At 34.3% G+C, this 22,474-nt stretch overlaps 2 protein-coding genes across 6 annotated transcripts in view; one reads left to right on the forward strand and one right to left on the reverse strand.

Moving 5' to 3' along the window:
• Positions 1–4,869, forward strand: osi (electron transfer flavoprotein regulatory factor orsai). Its single transcript, XM_034971305.2, has 3 exons — positions 1–274; positions 352–580; positions 977–4,869. Exons 1-2 carry the CDS (start codon positions 230–232, stop codon positions 559–561), a joined length of 255 nt encoding a protein of 84 aa, XP_034827196.1. The 5' UTR covers positions 1–229; the 3' UTR covers positions 562–580; positions 977–4,869.
• Syt1 (Synaptotagmin 1) overlaps positions 3,317–22,474 on the reverse strand; it is a 26,360-nt gene continuing 7,202 nt past the window's right edge. Inside the window, exons 2-12 of one of the 5 annotated variants that reach the window (XM_034971300.2) lie at positions 18,289–18,489; positions 15,282–15,401; positions 14,164–14,304; positions 13,850–13,992; positions 13,460–13,552; positions 12,943–13,137; positions 12,685–12,861; positions 8,899–9,007; positions 7,973–8,106; positions 6,574–6,781; positions 3,317–5,678 (exon numbers count right to left, since the gene is read on the reverse strand). In XM_034971300.2, the coding sequence (XP_034827191.1) occupies positions 6,587–6,781; positions 7,973–8,106; positions 8,899–9,007; positions 12,685–12,861; positions 12,943–13,137; positions 13,460–13,552; positions 13,850–13,992; positions 14,164–14,304; positions 15,282–15,396 (1,302 nt within the window). In that variant the 5' untranslated portion in view covers positions 15,397–15,401; positions 18,289–18,489 and the 3' untranslated portion in view covers positions 3,317–5,678; positions 6,574–6,586. Of the gene's footprint in view, positions 5,679–6,573; positions 6,782–7,972; positions 8,107–8,898; positions 9,017–12,684; positions 12,862–12,942; positions 13,138–13,459; positions 13,559–13,849; positions 13,993–14,163; positions 14,305–15,281; positions 15,402–18,288; positions 18,490–22,474 lie in introns of all 5 variants that reach the window. The other 4 variants (XM_034971298.2, XM_034971299.2, XM_034971296.2 and 1 more) reach the window with 4 other exon arrangements.

The following is a 22,474-nucleotide window of genomic DNA, read 5'->3' on the forward strand; positions in this document are numbered from 1 at the left end:
CAATGTCAATCTCAATGCACGCAATAGTTTCAATTTTTCAAAGAATCAAAAGATTTTATTGTAAACACGCAAACTTGGAAAGATTGCTATTGCTGTTATATTAAGTGAATTGTAAACACAGAATAGTTATACTCAATGTACTATTGTGATTGTCATGATAAATCTTGGAAGCTGATTGGGATTTTGGACTTTAGCCGATGTTCTCAGACTGCTGCGATAAAACAACACAATGTCACAGCCACATAGAAAAGCAGTCTTAAATCTTTATAAAACGGTTTGTATTTGATATAAAAATACTAAGAAATTTCTAGTTTTAAGAATTTGAGAACTTTACTTTTGTATATTTTCCAGCTGCTGTTTTTGGGCAGAGATTGGCCGCAGGGTTATGATCTCTTCAGGAAGCGATTAAACAAAGTATTTGTAAGAAATAGTGAAGAAACTGATCCAAACAAGATCGCTATGATGGTAAAACATGGTCAATTCGTTACTAAAGAGATTGAAGCACTTTATAAACTGAAAAAATACAGGGCTATGAAACGCAGATACTATGATGATAATTAACAAAGTGCTGTGATAAATGGTATGTAGAGAAGTTATATATATGTACATGTTGTTACTTAATATTTTTAGCTTTCTTATAAATATAAGATATTAGCTTTGTTGTACCTACTATGTGATAAAAAGACTTACCTAATAAAATACTTAAACATGTTATTTTAAAAAGCATGTTTCAGAAGGTAATATCTGTGGTATTATCAGATTGTCAGATGCCCATTAGATAACATATCTTTGAGGTTTGGTCGCTATTCAGTTTTATTTTGTTGATAAAAAAATTGGTATTTTACACATTGGAAACTAAAATTTCCTTATGGGTGCTTCCAAAACCAATAATAACTCGTTTCAAACCTGTAAAATTGAGAATAGTTAATGCATTTTGTTATTACTACAAATTATTATCTTCAAAAAATTCACCTAGGTACGAAAAAATTCTACAAAGCCACAGCTGAGTATTGATTCAAGTTGAAATTGCTTTTATAAGCAGAAGACGAATATAAGTAATTATTCTTAGAAACATCTTACTAAAACTATATTAAATGTGTAGTTTTTAACTTTATTTGTACATTTGGAAACATATCCTCTGCCAATATTGACTAAAGTTTACATTTATTATACTTACATAATATTTATGTACAAAATTAAGTACTCGAAAGAAAAGCTTGAAAATCATGTATGATGTAGGGAAGAAATGTTTTAAAAGTAGATACTTATTAAGTAACAGTATAATATAGTATATTTAAACAGGTTTTTATACCAATTTATTTGCTATAGTAGAAATTTTATAAACTGATGTGTGTGAAATCAAATAAAACTATAAAATCTATGTCATTTTGTATTATATTTTTTACGATTTACATAATACATTATTGTTTTTAAACTAGATTAAATCATAACAATTTACTAAAAGACATCTATTTAAAATAAATTTTAAAATAACATTATCAAGACTTGGTTTTGATTTAACAGGCGAGTGATATGATAATTTTTTTTTGATGAATATAATGGTTTGTAATTATGTATATATTTACATAGATGAGTTTTTAACTTGTTATAATATGTTTTTGTTCAATATAATATTATGTTGAAACATAAATTTGACTTAGCAAAATAGCAACTTGACTCTAAATAAAATGCTAACTTAAAATACTTGCATACAAAAAAAAACCCACTTTAATTCTTCACTCAAATAAGTCTCTGAAAAGGCTTATTATTAAAAGTACAATATGTAATTTCATGTATTTAAAACATATTTCAATTTCCCTCCTAGTTTACACCAATTATATTTATTATTATCAGGCCAATTGTTTCACCATTTTTGGTTAATTACTTTGATAGCTTTGATGGCTTAAGATGCAATAATATTATATTAATAAATATTTAAACGTAATATTATATTATTAGGGAAGAGTAAAGTGTGTTTGAAAATGACAACAAACTGTTTAAAATTGTCTACTTAAAAATTACAAGTCTATACTATTTAATTATGTTAATAAATAATGGGTTGAATATTCATATTGTCAAAAATTACCTACTACTTCAGCTTGACTGTTCATCAAGATTCAACAGTTTACTTGTTAAGGTTTCCAAATGACTTACGATTGCCTTTGACTTACTTAATATTATTTTAGTGGAAATGCAATTATATGTATCCATAATATTCTCATTAAGAGAAATAAAATAAAATAAATAAAATAAAATAAGAGAGTAGGTATACTTATATTGAGCGTTGGGCGATGCATAGCGCGCGTTAGTAACGTAGGTACACATCGGGCGTTTATCTTGCCGTTCAACGGTTTACGATTCAGTACTCAACTCAGTAGGGCGTCCACACTGGCTCAGTTCGGAAATGGACGTCGAAGTGATTGCTTTGTGTGACTCCATTACCATCGCTATCTTCAGAATCACGAAAAATCCTCGCGTTTGCTTATCCTATTTATTTATTTTTGGTTGTAATAATTTATAATGAAATTTTGTGAACAAAGCTAAAGCTTATCTCTCTCAAGTCCAATAGAAATTCGTAGTTACTCTATTTTTGTAACCGAGACTGTCCATGTCCCAAATGACTGGTCTGTTTTGGTTTTCTTTTATACATAAATCAGTAGGTATCAAAACTAAGGTCGTTCCCGCTCAACGCACATCCTTATCAAAATCTGACAACAAGCGTTAAACTCGCGTTTGACCTGCACGATTGCGGTAAAATGACAAATACAATGTCACGACCGCGGTCACCTCCGATTGGTTGATGCTTGCTCACTGTTGGCTACAATGCATTGTTGCAACAAGAATACCATAAATTCAGCCAATCACAACAATTGCGATTGTAATAATGATTGATGCAGGTTTTACGAAATCGAGCTACAGAAGAGTGCGTTTGCCACCTTAATTCTATCTCTTTGTTTTTGAAGCGCGCGTTACCAAAGCGCGCGAACCGGCTTATGTGTACAAGCTGTAAGATGGTTGCATGAAAATATCATCCATCCATAATCTTGTAGTAGATAATTCGATAAAAAAAAATTTGCCGTTTTTTAATTTATAGTACATAAGTATATAATATGAATTAGGCAAATTAGGCAACAAATATTTAGCCATCTAATGAGGCAACATAGCTGCAATATACCAATTCACAGATTGCATATAAGTACAATAACTATTATGTAAGTAAAATTAGGTAATCTGTTGATATATACCTATTAAGCTAATACAAACTAAAGGTAAGTATATTAGCACTTTTTTTTGTAACATGTAGATTGTAGGTACCTACTTTTGACCCATAAGTTTATTTAGTGTTGGTGCGTTTTTATTATTATTCTTGAATCCTGCCTCCGATACATCTAATCCTATATGTGATCGTGAAGTTTAACATGTGATTACATTATATACATAATAACATACACATTTGAGATCAACAACAGTCAAGCGTTAGCTAAGTACGTATAATATATTTATTTCACACCAAATTAGAAGGATTATTTTCTTATTACTAAATTTCTCCTTGAAAACAAGTAATCAAGAATAGAGTTGTAACGGATAACTAGTTATATTGATAGTAAGCTGCTTAAAAAAGATTCGTTTGTTATTCATTAGGGATGTAGTAGCAGATTGTAAAGCAACCCATTTACACTAGGAGTTGCATGACCAAAGCGAGGGTATCCATAATTTGAGAGTATAAATGGGTTGCGTTCCGAGTTATACATTATACTTATTTTCAACCAATTATGTATTAAATTAAAACAATGACGTGTTACATTACGTATTTTTTTAATGCGAGAATTAAATATTGTGTTAAATTAAAAAGCAAATCAATTTTTTTCGCCTTTTGACTAGGTAATATAGGTAGATGTTGGAATCCTGCCTTTTTGTATTTGCGTCACTTGGGAAACCGATTTGTATATATTAATAAAAGTAAAATTACTAATTGCATGATTTTATTTTTAGTTAAATGATTATTCTTATATTCGAAATTCAAATTCGTATTATGTTACCAAAGAGGTTACTTTATAGGTAGTTGCTGTGGGTAGTTGGTATTTCTTATTTTATTTCTTGGCCATCTTATAAAAAAAAATAGAGAGTCAAGACTCAAGATTGACCATGTCCCTATTAGGTAAGTGATCGATTTTTTTTTTGAATTAGTTACTTTATCTCAAAAATAATATTAATATTTTACAGTACCTAATCATTTAAAAAAAACAGGTACCTACTTAATTAATGAAATTACGTAATATGCATGCAAATCTGCAAATTTATGCTGATCTGGAACATCTCTAATCAACATTTTAGTATAATATCAAGTTGATGTTCCTATAACAGTGTCTTTGAGATTTAATGTTTATCTATTAAATAGGGGAGAAAAAATATTTTTTATATTTAGGTATTATATAGCTATTTTCCTAACGCCAAAAGTTGGGCAATAATTCTGATGATATAATAATAGGGTTTTTTGGAAATTGTTGGAGCAAACATAGCAACAAGATATACAAATTCTACGATTAGTTATCGTGTTATATAATTTATAATACTATTGTGTATATTACAATAATTATTATTTTTGGTAATATAGAGTTATACTACGCTAAGTTAACATTTAAATGAGAAAAACGGGTCGACGACTGATGAGCAACTCATAAACCTAAAAAATAAAGTTACGATGTCTTTAATACTTATATGTAGGTATATGTACCTATCAACAAAAGCAGGTAGTTCTGATAGCAACTGTAATTTGCTTTTCTCCTGTTTCTTTAAAGCAAATTCAAATGTGTTAAGATACTTGGACCTATATTTTGTGAGCTTTACAATGAAGATTATGAATGTCATGTCATAAAACAAAACCTCTCGATAGACCAATTTTCCTCTAAAGAAGGTGAGTATATGAATATTGCCCTAGGTTCTGTTCAAACTCAAACAAGCAGCTTTTATATCTACATCGAACCTACAAACTTACCTTCTTCAGAGGAATCTCTAATATAATTTTTTACTTAAAATGTTAATAACACTTACTTGATATTAAAATAGAATGTAATAAATTTAACAGGATTTAACTTATTTACATAGCTCCGATACAGTAATAATAATAGTAGAGATTTAAATACCCATTTAATGTACTTTTCGTACATAGGTACACTATATTTAATAAATTCATGAAACATAATTCACTGTAGGTTAGATGGTCTAAATAAATGGCTTACCTATTCTCTAAAAATAAGTATTTTGTACACATACCTTTGATGAAAGATTGAATCAAAAATGTGTTTAGGACATCGGACTTGATAATAAAGTACTTAACTAAAATATAAAAATGTTAAGAATTTTATGAACATATCGTACCTATCGAATAAAGTAGGTAGGTGAACTGAAAAGTTTAAATTTATACCCTAAAGTGTACCAAATCAATAATAATCATAGCTATGTAGGCACACAAAATAAAGATAGCTTACTCAGTTTGGTAGGTGTTTGCTATACAAAGAAAATAATACTTAAACGATAGACGAAACAGTTGTAAGTACTTAAATCTAAGTCTTCAGCTTCTATTCTCGAATCGACAGAAATTAATAGTTTCTTAAATGGATTGTTGAATAAGGCGTTTTCCCCTTCGTGTTCTCGATCCTCGATTGCTTGATGTCATTCTGCAATTAAAACATTGTAAATTAATAACGTTAAAGGATAAAACACGACCTGACACAACATTAAAAAAAATATTAAAAAAAAAACCGACTTCCAAAAATCAAAGGCTGAACAATTAATACATATAAAATAGGGTAAATCTACAATCTAAACGTTTAGAGAAAAAGTTGAGCCTACTGTTAATTAGGCCGTATACAAAACAAATCCCTAAACTAAATTGATGGGTTTGTTAATATTGTTATCGTTACAGATTAGGTATACCGCGTTGTCATAATATTCCATCTGGAAAAGGATAGTATGTGCATTGTGCATACATTTAGATTTGGAAAGGCTGTGGCAGATTAATTATTATTTGTTTTATTAATTTATTACCCCTTCTAATCTATGCTAAATCACTTGGGGCATGGCTTTGCCCGTTGTAGGGTAGACCAGCCCAGAGTTAATTTAGAAATTATAAATTCCCAAATCATCCCTGCTGAGAATCGAATCTAGAACCTCCGACTTAGGTTGAGATCTATAGAGCGAACTTTGACTTTGCTGACCTACCACTGTACCTACCTATTGGTGTTTAACTATTCAAGTCAACATTTTAATCAATATTATAGCCTTTATTGTCGTACTAGCTTATACCCGCGACTATGTTTGCGTGGACTACACCACTTTCAAACCGCTATTTTACCCCCTTAGGGGGGCAATTTTCAAAAATCCTTTCGGATGCCTACGTCATAATAGCTATCTGCATACCAAAGTTCAGCCCGATTCGTCCAGTGGTTTGAGCTGTGCGTTGATAAATCAGGCAGTCATTCAGTCTTTCCTTATATATATATAGATAGAATTCAAATGGTTAATATGTACGGTTTTGTTTGTTACTATACTAGGTATGATCATATTATCCACCTTTGTTCTGCTCTTAATCTTTCTTCTCTCCATCTTCGGGATCTTTGAGTGTATGCCACTGCGCAATCGGGCGTCGCGGACTAGCCAGCATATCTGACCAGTGACGTAGTTCCGTTCCTGACGCGTTGTAGCCCAGCACCACCTTTCCGATGGGTTCCGACGTGCCGATGCGATCGTAATCCACCACCGTTACCACTAGATTCACCTTCTGTTGTGCAGTTTGTAATAAAGTATTAAAATATGAGACAATAGTCAATACCCTTTAATGAGAGCATCACATTGATGAAATATGGTTCTCTCAAGCGTAGTTTTTATTGAATTTTCTTTGCTACTTATTCTACATGAGTTGATCCTATATAATGTGTGTTTTAATAAAAATGCCCGGATACTATGGATTTAATGGAAATAATGAATCAGAGTTTAACTTTGCAAATGTCTTAAAAGTAGTTTTGATTTTTACTAATAGGTTTATCCAACGATGTTTCCGTGTACGTACCTAATTGGACTCGTAGTAATCTTTGACTGTTGTTTGGGTCATCTGTTTGGCGGTGCAATACGCACACATGGCGAACTTCGTTTGTAATTAAAGATAAGTTTTACGCTATAAAGGCAATTTAATGATAAATGAATGATGAATACTTACCTTTGCTAATAACAGTTTTAGGAGTTAGGTTGTTGCAAGGTTAAGGGCAAGATTGTAGCGTGATACATAAATACGAGAGAGCGAGAAAAAAGATCCACAAGAAGAACAAGAGACTGGTTTCCTGAACACCATATATGTGGGTAATTACAATTTGAAGTCACCAAATTGTAATGCAGTTACGAGGGGAGATTCCAAACACCACTGTAATTTTACGGAGTAGTTATGGATGTTATATAATCAGAGCAATACTGTTAGATGTGTCCCGGAATTGAGAACCTTTAGCCGAGACAAATTGTTACAACAAAAGGTCAAACACTTCCGTCAGAGCACACCTAAAGGCTTGTTTTGAAAAATGTAACGAAAGGACGAAAAGGTAAAGGCGAAAGTAATGGATATATTATAAGACTGGAAACCGAAAGGAAAAGAGTTATAGAGAAATACCAGGGGCATAGCCAATTAGTGTACTAAAGTACTGAAGAATTCGTTAGAATATTATATTATTCTACTGGATTTAGGATTCTTTTGCTTGGGAACGGAACGGACTGGATAATAGTGGTGTGTATAACCATATTCACAACAATTAGAACACAACATCGATTACACATTGCTAGGACAATTTCGAATGATGAAAACATTTTCGTATCACGATAGTATTTCTACTACGTTACAATTAGTTTTGTAATTGTTTTTTTCACTCGATTCAGTGTCCAGACAATGTTTGACAACATTAAATTTTGATGCAATCTCGGCTCGCACCTGTATTTGTTCGAATGGTACTTCAAAAGTAAATGACTCGTTGTAATATGGATTCAGTGTGCATTTCTTGATGCTCGTTTTCTTCTTCTTGAGACGTTTTCCATTTTGCATGAGTGCGATCTTTACGTACGGATCTGTTGCCGGGCACCGATGAATCCGGATATGAAAAAATGGAAAGTAACGTATTAGTCTTTTTAACATTTAAGGGCACAACAACGGTTAGTAAAACCATTATTTTACAAGTTTAGTAATTATTACACAGAAAACTAATGATAATAATAAATTGTTATGGTAGGATATATTATCTAATAATACAAATATTATAAGGTGTAAGATGATGTTACAAAAAGCCTTGGACTATAAAATGAAGTGCCTAAATATGTTCGCCTTTAGTTCGCCTACGTAACAATGTAATGCAGAAAAGTAGGTAAGTGTAGGATTATGGAGTGCTACATATTGAAATGGTCTTTCATCTTTGCAAGCGTTTTAGCCACCTATGTGTGGAAAAGATAGGAAACGCAATAGCCATTGCCATAATGTAAGGAAGTGCATTTTTGTGATCGTAAATTATAGTTAGGTATCTAAAAATTTAAAATAAGTAATTTCAGTAGGTCTGTATATGATTTTTTAAAATTTTGTGAATAAGTAACTATTTTTATATCTACTGTAAGTAAATACACAAAATGGAGTTCTTCGATTTATGAAAATGGCATATTAAACTAATTAGACATGCTAGTTAATTGCGAAGACATTCCGAGCGTTACAATAATATATTAAATACAAAAAGGCATATAATAGATACATAGGTATATGTTTACCCTAAAAAACCTGAAAGTAGACGGTAGTGTTAGAGAAGTGTTGTATAACAATAAATATTAGGTAGGTATTGATTATGTTGAAAGCTAAAAGAAATATGATAATCTCACCTGACAAGCCACCAACGTCCATTTTCTTAAGATTCTTTGCCTCCAAAATAACGACGGTCAACTTTCCAGCAGTCGGTACATAACGTAAAGAGAAACATATATCTCCAAGCTTGTTATCCTGAAAAGTTTCACAAAATTCGGTATAGTAAATAGGCAATGAGCAGAGATTTTAAAAATAGCACCATTAATCGTTTCCTTGCGATTTTTACAAAAGTTTTTTTTACTAGTAAAATATTATTGTAATGATTCCCAAGTAACTTTTTCTTATCTAAGTAAATTGTTAGGTGTTTATTTCAAAGGCATTGGAAAGTGAATTAGTATGGAAGATAAAAAGGGAAACTTGTGTAAGGAACATAGTATTTTAGACAGGTCTGATAAGCAGTTTGAAAATATACAAATAATATACGGGCTCATAAATATCGCGGCTTAGGGCGGATAAGGGTAATAACTTCTTAAGGAAAAAAAATATAACAAAACAATAGCACCGTGTAGTAACCTAGAAGCGTTTTATGGTTATTCATCTGTCGACACAGCTGACCAGTCAGTAATTTTACATATAAAATCACATAAATATTAATCTGGACATAAATATATTAATAAATACCTATTAACAAATTTTCATAACGTTGATCGGTAATATGTTCATTTACTGGTGGGTTTTACCTACAATATGCTTTCTTCCACATAAGGTTCGGTTAGGTATAAGATTTCATAGTGTATCAAAAATACTGATCAACTTTGCCGAATGTGCTTAGGATGCCATGGCACAGAGACTTAAGAAGGGTAGCCTCAAACAATAGAGTTTGCAACTAATCAGGTCTTTAACAACCATTTTCATTGCGTTACATATAACGTTTTAGCACATAGATGACATTTCATCTACTTAAAACATTAAACACGTTACAAACAATTTAAACAAAATTCTATAGGTTGGGGAAAACAAAATAATAATGACCACATCAAACCTACAGTTATAAAGCGTTTATCCGTTGAAATATATATGGTTTATAGAATAAGGTAAATTATTACGATCTGTTGCCGAAATGATGCCAATTTCTTATTTTGTAACACCCAGCTCAGATCATCAAAGCAATACCTATGCTCACCTTGCCGAAGAACCTAGAAAGTTTGAAATGTGACAATTGACGACCCTAAAGTTACTTATATTCGCCTAGTACAACCTGTAGAAATACTTAACCATTTAAGAAACAGATCGCAATTATCTAAAGTTTGAACATTTAGATAATTCACACATACATACTAGTTACATAAAACGGCTAAACAGTGAAGATCCAGAAAGAAATGCTGCTTTTTATCATGTTCTGTTATTAGCATTCGACTAGGGTTTGTTCGTGTTAAACTAATCGCATTTCTTTAATGGATGATGTTATAGAGGCGATATAATACATACATTCCGAGGATTACACTTTGCATATAGGATATAGGTAACATCACACTATAACACAAGGGTAATCTAGAGTGACTTCACTGCGGATGAAGTGCCAAGCTTGCTGTTAGGGATGATGACTGATAGATAAACTATGTTTATTTATTTCAATGATTCCGTAACATAGACTTATATTTTTCAGACTTTATAGTGACTCCTATAATTTTAGATAATCCAGCGGAGATTATCTTCATTTTCGTCAATTTTTATGTTATGTTCTGGAAATTTTTAAATGAACTCTTATCATAGTTTACCTAGTAATGAATAATAAATAACACTACACATATACGAACATGAGTTTTCGTTATGGCATTGTAGTGAGTTTTATTATTCAGTCACCATATTTTTATTAGATACAAAGTACTGAAGCATAGGAATAATATTTAGTGTATTTCGGTACAAAAGTTGGATTCACAACTCTTCTTTCGTCGGTCAGAGGATGATCTGTAACACATTTTGGGTAACATATTTGGTTATTATACTGCAATATTTAATTTAAATTATTTTTCAAAACCCACAAGAGATCAAGAGACCTTTATATTTATCTAAATTAAGATGTGAAGATTATTGTGAAATTTTTGATTTTCATAAAATGAAAGGTACTGCAGATACAAAGTTTAACATTATGCAAAAGCCACATATACCGTGATGAAAAAATACGTTAGTCACTAGCTACGTTAGAAATATTTGCATATAGACAATATTGATGTGTAACACATATAATCATTTAATGTCCTGAGTTGAAGTTTGCTAAAAGATTAAATTTAAACCCATAAGAAATACTCTCGTTAAGAAGTTTTAGAAAACAGCAATACAGGAGCAAGTAAAAGCACATTTAATAATGAACATGCGTCATTCCCCAGCCGCAATACAAATTATATTTTAAGTGTCGGATGGATGAACAGAAATAAAATAAAAACAAGAGAACATATTATGGTATGAAAGGTGATATCGGGTAACGGGTGAATATATTTAATATCGATTTGGATAATTTATATTGGTTCACTTCACACATACTTAATGTGTTCTACCTAATTAATATTTCACATTGTTGTCCCAATTTTTTGTTCTTTTTCTTTTGACTAGGTAGACCCAATTTCAACTTATTTTGACCGAAGATCTATATTTATAGCGGTAATGAAACGTGTTTATATAACATTTTAATATACATCTCGATGTGTCTCAAAAAAATACTTACGTGAATGATCATTTCGTTTTTGAAGCGGCATGCAAGATTGTTCAGGACACAATCAAACACAGCCAAGCAGAGCAGAGAAAATATGTAGAAAAAGAGAAAAACCAAGTAAATACATTTTTGCTGTTTAAATTAATTTTCAGAAAATAAATGACGACTCAATCCATTTCGAGGCACCTTGACTTAGATCAACGACTTTGGCACAACGAAGTGTTTTACACAAATACAGTAAGATTTTAATATATTTTTATGTCTGAAATAAATTCTATTTTGTCAAGGATCCTCTATAAAGTGCAGTAAATTTAAAAATTACAATCCACCCTCTTAATAAAATTGAATTGTAAAAGAGTCAGAATTTTTCAAATATTGATATTAATAAATTTTAAAATTAAGGTAACCAATAAAATGTAATTTTATTAAAAGGATAGAGATATAAATAATGCTGTGCTAGTAAACCACACCCATCTCACAAATATACTATCATACGTAATTAAACAGAAAAATAAACCATAAATTTGGGTATGTTTTACCAGAGTAGCCTAAGCTAAGAAAAAAGATAAAATATAGTCTCCTCAATTAATATTTGAGTTACCTACATAATATTATGTATACCTCTTGCTTTGAAATTTGTATGCTTTATGTGCATTCATGAGAACAATGTTTGTATACCATACATGTACCTAAATGGTAGATGTGTGTTGATCGAAATGGATTGTTGATGTGACCTGGGTGTAACTGTTAATTTCCTTGTGGTTATTAACTTCACCAATCATGATTTTCGCAACATACCTAGAACCTTTAACTTGTTTGACAGCATGCGACGTGACGCTTGCCCCAACTACATATAAATATTACAATAGGTACCTTCTTAAAATTTCAATTTATAAAATCGTAAAAATAAATAACTCTAACCACGCCAAATGAAGCCTATATCGTGTGATAAGCTGAAAAGTAAACTTTTTATTAATTGTTAAAAGTCACCACTTGGTTATTTTGTTGTAAGTTTGGATTAACGTAGGAAAATTTTAATATTCGTGTGCCATAAGAACGTATTTTAAGCAAGAATAATATACTTACTAAAGAGATAATAAATAATCAAGTTTGAGGTCGGTATATACTGTAAATTATATTTTTGTAATCGCACCTGGCCTCCCTCTCCTTCAACGCTTTGGAGTTCACGCCACTCTTCAATAGTCTGTGCAAGATCGACCTGACACAGAGGTACCTTCACTTCGCCGATTTGATCGTGCTTGGAGAATCGGTCGAAGTCGAATATCGCGAACACTAGAGTTTTGTTCATTGCATCAGCATATGGCACGTTCTGTACAAAAATGTTCATTAGGTATTCATTTTGTTCTTGAAGTTTATTTTTTCTGGTTATTGATTAGGGGAAGAAACTTGCCTTAAATACAAAGGTTTCGTTGAAAACAGGGCTAAGAGTTTTTCGGTGGACTTTGGTTTCAAATTTCTTTTTCTTATCTGGCAGGAGGTATACTTTCACATAAGGGTCCGACGTTCCGCCCATGTCTAAAGCCGGGAGATCTTCAGCTTGGATGACCGTTACTGATAGACTGTTGCTATTAAAGTCATATTCCAGCTGTAAAACGACACATGTTAGGTTAATTTACTAAGAACTTATGAATTCAAAAGTCTTCACGATTGAAATGGTATTGAAGTGAAAAATACACCAATGCAATGGTCTGAAAGTATTGAACGTAAGAGACTGAGAAATTAAAACACGATAAATCTATGACTCATTTCAATAAGTGAAATGTTACTCAAAAATAAGTGAATAATAAACAATATGGTATGGACTATGGACCAGTGAACTTTGTATGGCATGATTTTATAAAAGTACAAATCAGTATTCAAGCTCGTCCCTGGCCTCCTTATGTAGCTGCGCGATTCTCGTAACATACCTTGTACTGGATTTTTCCTAGCTTCTGTTCCTCTTTCTTCTCCTCCCCTTCGTCTGGTTCCTCAGCATTCTCTGTGAGCTCCTCCATATCCGGCTGAACCTACATGCACGTCCCGCGGCAAATTTCACATGAATATTGGATGTCTTATCAATAAAGAGTTATATCTACCTATGTATATTATGTAGTTACTATTTATAATCGAGAGACTTCAAGTTTTTTTTTCATCTTGGATGGCTTATTGTAAAGTTACATCTACTCAACATAACAGATGTTACAGATATTGTAATTATTACCTAATAACTATCCTTAATATGAATTTGTGATTTCGATTTTGTTATTTAATGAACAATATTTTGTTTCTTCCTATGATTAATGGTCTTAAAACGTTACCTTTTCTTTGTATGCTGAGCCTAAGAGCTGGACGGACTTGAAGTCGACACCTTTCATCCCTTTTTTGCCATCCTTGGATCGTCGTTTACGGAAACATCGCCGAATGCAACAGAAGCAAATTCCCAACACCACAACTGCTACCCCTATTCGAAAAAAAATTCAGCGCGCTTTAAATTAAATAAGCTCTTTAAGAATATGAAGTAGGTACAAGTATTATACGAGCGCGATATCTAAATAAATTTGCTGTAGGTAAGGTTATGTTTTGAAGTGCAACTATTATATCAGAATATTTTGAGCATATTGATATTTCTTACCCACAAGAATGGCAACTAATTGCCATGTCTCCATATTCATCTTGTGAGCGAAATCAGCAGCTTTCTCCACTATCGATTCTTGAGTGGTAGTCGATGTGGGCGGTCCCTCTGATGTGACAATGGGACTCCCAGAAGACGCTCCTGTAATTTAATTGAAAACATCAACTCAGACTTATAAATAGAGCGAGAAAACAAATTAATTATATTCTGATATTTTCTAGATCAATGCCCAATGGGTCCTACGGTAATGCTTATTTTTTTTAATATGCATACTTAGGTTGAGCCACCAAAGCATTATTATTACATATATACACTCCTTTGCAAAAAACCGCACACCTGTACGAGCGCTCACTGTAAGAAGTGATGTCTTCAAAACGTAGTGATTTTAAGCCTATTTCGTGATTTAACGACATATTTAATAGAAACATCAAATTAATCGTGGCATGGACCCGTTATCTACGTTAAAATATAGTATGTAGTATTTGGTCTAGCCGATGTCCGAGCTTCATCAGAAAAAACACGCTACTCCAATTTTTTTGTCTCCAGGATGCACAATACAAATCTCAAACGGGTAATCCGGTGCTCACGGAGTAACTTGATGGCCACCGACTGCTTATGTTTGCAGCTAGAGGCCTCCTTCTCACCGCCCCTAGGCTAACTTGAGCTTTCTGTACAAATTAGTAGCAAAAATCAAAGTATTAGCTCCGACGACGTTGCCGTTCAGTGTTAGATATACTTCTCCTGAAATCGATTGGGTAGGCAACTTTGAAGATGGTAGGTATTTCTTTATAGTCGTATTCCTCATTGCTGAGGGCTGTGACTCCTTTCCATAAATCAAATAATCGCAGAAGTTCTCTTGGGATAATAATGCGGTGGGTTTCCAGATCCTTCCGCATACAACTCACTAAGAGAACGAGATTTCGATTCTTATAGGTTTTACAGTTATAATTCGATGTTAGTGGTAATAACTGGGACCGACGGCTTAGCTCTCCGAGGTACGGAGGAATCCAGTTAACGACTTGGCTCAACGTTGCTTAACAATCGCAATCGTTTTTATGCGCTGTCACAACTAGGCCACACGTCCTATGGTAGGTATGGGTAGACAACAAATGGTTTACCTGGTGCCACAGTGGTCATGTTTGATGCAGTAACATTGGTACCGGCTGGAGGCTTCTCGCTGGAGGCTTCGGCCTCGCGGCGCCACCGCAGGAGCACCGGCAATGGAGGCGACATCTTGGCTATGGAAATAATATACTGGTTAGAAAATTGTTGGTAGGTATTATTTATACTAGCGGTGATAGCCTAGTGGTTAGGATGTCCGCCTCCTAATCGGAGGTCGGGGGTTCGACCCCGGGCTCGCACTTCTAACTTTTTGGAGTTTTAAGTAATTGAATAACACTTGCTTTAACGGTGAAGGACAAGATCGTGAGGTAACCTGCATGATTGAGGGTTCTCCATAATGTTTTCAAAGGTGTGTGAAGTCTGCCAACCCGCACTTGGCCAGCGTGGTAGACAATGGCCAAAACCTTTCTCAATTTGAGAGGAGACTGCGTGCTCTGTAGTGAGCCGGCGATGGGTTGATCCTAATGATGATGCTGATTATTTATATATACTTAATACTTATATATAAATACTAGCTGATGCCCGCGACTTCGTCTGCGGGAATTTAGGTTTTTATAAATCTCATGAGAACTTAATTTTCCGGCATAAAAATGTCACTCTCCAAGTCAGTAACTATACCCATGCAACAATCACAGCGATTTATACCAATAAACCAACAAGCAAACACTTTCGCATTTACAATATGGGTAAAAAATCGAATAAGTAGGCATCTTTATTTCAATAATTATACTTCTTTAACGTTGAAAGAAAACATCGCGGGAAAAAGTGGCATGCCTGAGAGTTTTTCATCATGTTCTCAAAGTATGTGAAACTGAAGTCTACCAATCCGTATAGGGCCAGCGTGGCGGACTTTGGCCTAAACCCTTCTCATTCTGAGAGGAGACCCGTTCTCAGTAGTGGGCCGGGCGATGGGTTCATCTTAATGATCTTTAATTCTATGATTATATGATAAGTAGTTCGCTGTAGTTAGATAGATGGCTCAAGGAACGAAAATGGTCTACGACCGAAAATACAGCCTTAATGCGTTGTGGTGAGTGTGGTTTTTTAAAAAACCTCATCACGTAATTTGTGTTATGGTCATGTTAACAAGGGGGGTGCGTGCGGGGTGGTGTGGCTGTTTTGTAAAGCGTTTATGAAACCAGAAGCTCGCGAAGGAGGTCCTGAACGAAGGCCGAGTAAACTCAAACTCAACTCAAATCATTTATTCAGAATTGGTAAAATTTTACGTTTCCCGATTGTCATAAATTTTTATGTGTAAGATGATATGATATAGTGGTGATAATTAATACGTACCTACTTAAAACTAGAGCTACGAGGGTTTCAAACGCGCCCAGGTCTGAGAAGAGCCCACAACAAACTCAGCCGATAGTAGGCAAAGTTGTATAAAGGCACGACGACGGAGCGAGTCATCTGTTCTGGCGTTGCAAATTTTAAATTTTGACATCCTTGGGCCTCTAAATAGTGTGCCTTTCAACTTTACAGGCTTAATAGTTTATGTTTAAAAAAGATTCCGACGAATTGAGAACCTCCTCCTTTGTTTGAAGTCGGTTAAAAATAGCTATGACACGGACAGACGGACTGAACGACACTAAGTTTATGGGTTGCTTCACGTTCCTTATTTAGTTCGGAACCTAAAATATGCGCCAGCATAAATGATAAACTTTTTTTTATTATTCAGATACAAGTTAGCCCTTGACTGCAATCTCACCTGGTGGTAAGTGACGATGCAGTCTAAGATGGAAGCGGGCTAACCTGGAAGGGGTATGGCAGTTTTTAATTAACCCATGCATGCCCCTTTGGTTTCTACACGGCATCGTACCGGAACGCTAAATCGCTTGGCGGCACAGCTTTGCCGGTAGGGTGGTAACTAGCCACGGCCGAAGCCTCCCACCAGACCAGACCAGAAATTTAGAAATTATGAAATTCCAAATCCCTGCCAGGAATCGAACCCGGGACCTCCCACTTATTAGACCACAGCGCTTACCACTGCGCCAGGGAGGTAGTCAACGATGCCTGAACGATGAATGAACGAGCCGACTTTATATTTCTGCATATTTTTACTTGGTTGAATCCTGGAGTGCCCCATTTGAATAATGTCACCATTAGCCAGCTTTTATTTGTAGCTACCTTATTTCTAGTCTATCATTTGTTTCCTTTCTTTGCTACAATATATTATTACGTCGACGAATTGGAGATTTGGTACTTGGTACCTAAAACCTATGTTTACTTATTTAGAGCTAAGTGAGCCCTTAATTGCGCTCACCAATTAAAACTACAGGGGATCAAATTCAATGCGATTATTCTTCTCGTTAGTATTGAGAAGTTCATTTATGGTGATGTTCGTTAGCTATTAGAGCTTATTAAACAATCTGATTGAGTTCTTCATATGTCGTACTTTTATTTTTACCAGGGCTAGGGTACCTAAGTACCTAGGTATAGCTTATTTGAAAACTAAAACGTAGGTTGAGGATGTGTTCAAATTGGAAAAGAATCGCCTATTAATGACTAGTCGTATAGCGCAGGGTCAAAAGATAAGGGAGAGACGGAAAATAGAGAAGGAGAGACCAGTTAGTAAGTAGGTGGGACGATTTTATTAATACTTAATAGGCCAACCAAAACCATTCAATTTTAGTAGATCATTTATTACGACGATAATAATTATCTCTTTAAGGAGGTTATTGATTGAGTTAATAGGAAAGCTATTGTCAAGAAATAAGATCGCAGCTGGTACAAAATGTAAAACTAAAGAAAAAACATGTTAAGCCTACCTCTATTAAAAGTTAAAACTGTACTAGGTACTAGGTAATATTAAAACTATTTGACGCTGAACAGTCAACATCTTTTATTTCTACAAGTGCCTACTTGAGTACATACTTACCTACATACGGCCCTGGTCTCCTTACATCAGACGAGCTCACACAAGTAAATGTACTAATATAAAGCCGTAAGCCATTAAGGCGTACCAATTTGAAAACGGAAAGTCTGTGCAACTTCACCACTGACCTTATTTGCTCTCTAGAGGACTGCTCCCGAGTTGCGATTTACGATTCCAAAATCAGTAGTCACTTAACACGAGTTTGCTTCATTTCTGTCGAATTTAATATTCGAATGGAGGCTCGACGATATTGTACTGAAGCTTGGATGGCCAAGATGCGCGCGCACGCGATCGATCACCGCTGCGCGCTGGTTTCGTTGTTTCAGTTCCTGGGCAAGTCATGACGTTTACGTCACACATTGCGTACATTGACGACTTTGCAAACAGGGGTATAACATTGAATGGATGATAAAGGGTATTCGAAGTTATGTATACAATTAATACAACCAAAGGATAAGCAATTGAATAATGCAGTTGATTGAGTAACAAAATTGAAAAGGTTACGCAACAAAACATTTCCATTTTATACTATGTAAAATTTATGTAAGTGGTACTGCTTACGCGCCCTGGTTTCGCTCGGGTGTTTAAGAATCTAGAAGAAGATCCAAGATCACAAGATCACGAGAAAAGTTGGGATCAATCCACCCTAAAACAGATACCCTAGGGTACAATCTCGGAAACGCGTCTTATCCAACCCGGACAGCGAATTTGTAAATTAGTATTATTATTATTTTTAGGGTTCCGTACTTCAAAAGGAAAAAAGGAACCCTTATAGGATCATTTTTTTGTCTGTCTGTCTGTCCGTCTGTCCGTCGGCGTCGCGTCTGAAGAAAACCTATAGGGTACTTTCCGATGACCTACTTAGAATCATTAAATTTGGCCGGTAGGTCTTATAGCACAAGTACAGAAAAAAATCCGAAAATCGTGAATTTGTGGGTAGGTACATCAGAAAAATAAAATTAAATGTGTTCATGAACTGATAATTATATTTACTTTCAAAGTTAGATAACTATTTTAAGTGTAGTACTGCAATCTGTACCTGCTGCTGTACTTCTTCTTTTTAAAACAGATTTTTATCTATTTCTATGCAAAAATTTGGTTTAATGTCTTGTGTGTTTGTATTTTCAGTGTTTTAAAATAATTATTAGAGAAATTTTTAAAAATTCCACGGGGCAATAAAAAGGACCTAATTATTTTAAACAATGGTATCCGTTAGGAATCAGTACCCTTATTATAAATGCGAAAGTGTATTTGTTTGTTGGTTTATTGGTTTGTCCTTCAATCAAGTCGCAACGGTGCAACGGATTGACGTGATTTTTTGCATGGGTATATAGATAAAAACCTGAGTGACATAGGCTACTTTTTATCCCAGAAATTTTTAAAAAACCTAATTCCACGTGGACGAAGTCGCGGGCATAAGCTGGTAGAAAATAAATAAGTGTTCAAAGTCAACCAGGGGAATTAGTTATTGGTATTAATTAGAATGGATAGATCGATATGATATTCTTTTATCTTTCCTGTTTCCAGTTATCACGTAGACAAAAGGATTCCAAAGTGGATGAGGGTAAAAAACGTCGCATCGGTCGGGGGGACTTTATTATTAGGACGTTCAACTACACCATATAATCTAGGGCGGGCGGCAAAGAAAACTGGTGCTGAATACGAAAAGATTCATGTTATTTTCAGTCTGATAGGCTGAAAATAATAGCTGCCTATGAATCTAGACTAATCTATATCTATAATAATAATAATACTTAATAATAATAAATACACTTTATTTGTACAACCACTAGAAGAATTTACATCAGTACCCTTATTAAAAATGCGAAAGTGTGTTTGTTTGTTGGTTTATTGGTTTGTCCTTCAATCACGTCGCAACGGTGAAACGGATTGACGTGATTTTTTGCATGGGTATAGATAAAGACCTGGCGAGTGACATATGCTACTTTTTATCCCGGAAAATCAAAGAGTTCCCACGGGATTTTTGAAAAACCTAATTCCACGCGGACGAAGTCGCGGGCATCAGCTAGTTAAAGAATAAAAAACACAGACAGAAGGGCGATACAAAAGGCCGGCCTTATCGCTAATTAGCGATCTCTACCAGGCAACCTTAAGGATTGGAAAATATGAGGAAAATTAGACTGCAGGTGGTGTGTAATATACTAATATACCTACATACATTCAAATAACTGATACATACTAATACATATACTATACCTATCTACTGATAAATAAAATTCAAGTGTCTGTCTGTAATTTCGAAATAACTACCTCATATTAAGCTCATATGGTTATTTGAACTGCATCATAACTGAATCACAAGTTTTTAAATTTTTTGTCTTTGTCTGTCTGTTTAAACGGGCTAATCTTCGGAACGGCTGAACCTATTTTGACGGGACTTTCACAGATAAGTAGATGATTGAATGGAGTAAAATAGGCTTCTTTTTAACCGACTTTCAAAAAGGAGAAGTTGTGTTTTTCTACCTGATATACACCGAAATCTCCGAGATTTGTGTATTTTTTAATCGATAGAGAAACTTTGCGACATTGTCCCATAAAAAATTTGGATTCCAACTCCTCAATCCTGATGCTGTACGAGACCTGACCACTAAAACTGATCGAACTGATACTGTATGGAATTGCATTCCTAAATCGTGGTGATCCCAGGGGATTTTTGAAGAATCATGCGTTTAAATGTTTTTACGGGTAAGTACTGAGATACCTTGCATCTCGGAGTAGGAATACTACGGATAAGCTACTTTTTGTCGTGAAAAATTAAAAGTTCCCATGGAATTTTTAAAAACCTAAATCCACGCGGGTGAAGCCGCGGGCATCATCTAGTTATTATAATAATAATCAGACCACAACATTGATCACACCGCATCAGTGAATTGAAAACGTTTCTTTATATTTTTAAAATAGATATGTATAGTAGACGACAGGTTGAGATGGCACTCGGGGTGGGGATGCCCCGCACTTGCGGGTATGCGCGGCGTCCCGTCGCCTCATACCCCGATTGCCATCTTGACTAGTCACGAACTAGTAAGTTCTTAGGTGAATTGGTATAGTCTTGATGAGGTCATTAACATCATTATTTGGAGGTTATAATGTTAATGGGTCTGGTATCGGAATATGATACTTAACTTCGAAGTTTAGTAAAGAGGTTCAGCTTTTATGTAAAAAATCGTTGGCAGCGACCCAAAACATTCATAAAAGAGAGACGGCGACGCTACGTGTCAACTGGACGGGTTTATACCTAAGATGTTTAGGCTGCCTTTCTACCTGAGATAAGAATATGCGATGTAGCTAAGCGATAAGTGAGGGTAAAGCTAAGCTAGGACACGACAAGTCGAGATAGCGATTGGGGAGGAAATGCCCTGATCACCCGCACAGCCCCCGCGCTAGGCTGGTGCGGGTGACGTGCGGGTGTGCGGCAGAAGGAAATGGAAACAGCTGATCCATTCGAGGCTGGGATCTTGCCAGGACCACGATCTTCAGATAGATAGGCAGGTATAGAACCTACGGGAAAACTATAAATAAGGTAACTGATACAAATAAGGCCTACCTTATTTAAATCGTTGATTACAAAATAAATATAGTTGTGTATCAAAAAAACTTCAATAAATTATTATTAGATGTTTATTAATATCAAATTAATGGAGAAAAACATTAACAATATCTAATAAAATGAAGGCAAAATCAACAATACAAAAACCTTAGCAAGTGGCCATAATAAGTTACGTCTACCAAATAAGGCCTGTAAACTTTAAAGTCATAAAATCTTGTTAAAAATCTATTTATTTAAAAATAACTATTTCACAGCTTTTATATACCTTTTATATTTTGATAACTAAGCTTTTTATTACAGTAATTAAACATTTATAAACACAGATGGCTTGTCAGACTTAAGCTCTCATATTAAAAATAATATGAATAAACTATAAAAAATATAGGCCTTATTAAATTGCACTCCTGTATACAAGGCACTAAACTGTCGCTGCACGCTGCTAAGCTTTCTTCCAACCAAGTAACACGTTTAGGAGCCTTTTTAGATTTAGTTATTCGTAGTATTTTGAGAGCTAGACATCAAAATCAGTTCCTGGGTCGAAAAATGTAACTTTCTCACAACTTACATATTTCGAGTTCAATAAATTATATGATACTGTTTTTTCACTTAAAACTATTACTAACACTGAAATATTAAAAATAATTAAGCAATTACATTCGAACGCTGAGGGGACGGATAAAATAACCCTCGACATGCTCTTGATGACACTTCCTCAAAGCTTAGAAACTGTAAAAGGAATCATCAAC

Source organism: Maniola hyperantus, chromosome 8 (genome assembly GCF_902806685.2).
Source record: "Maniola hyperantus chromosome 8, iAphHyp1.2, whole genome shotgun sequence".
Classification (NCBI taxonomy): domain Eukaryota; kingdom Metazoa; phylum Arthropoda; class Insecta; order Lepidoptera; family Nymphalidae; genus Maniola; species Maniola hyperantus.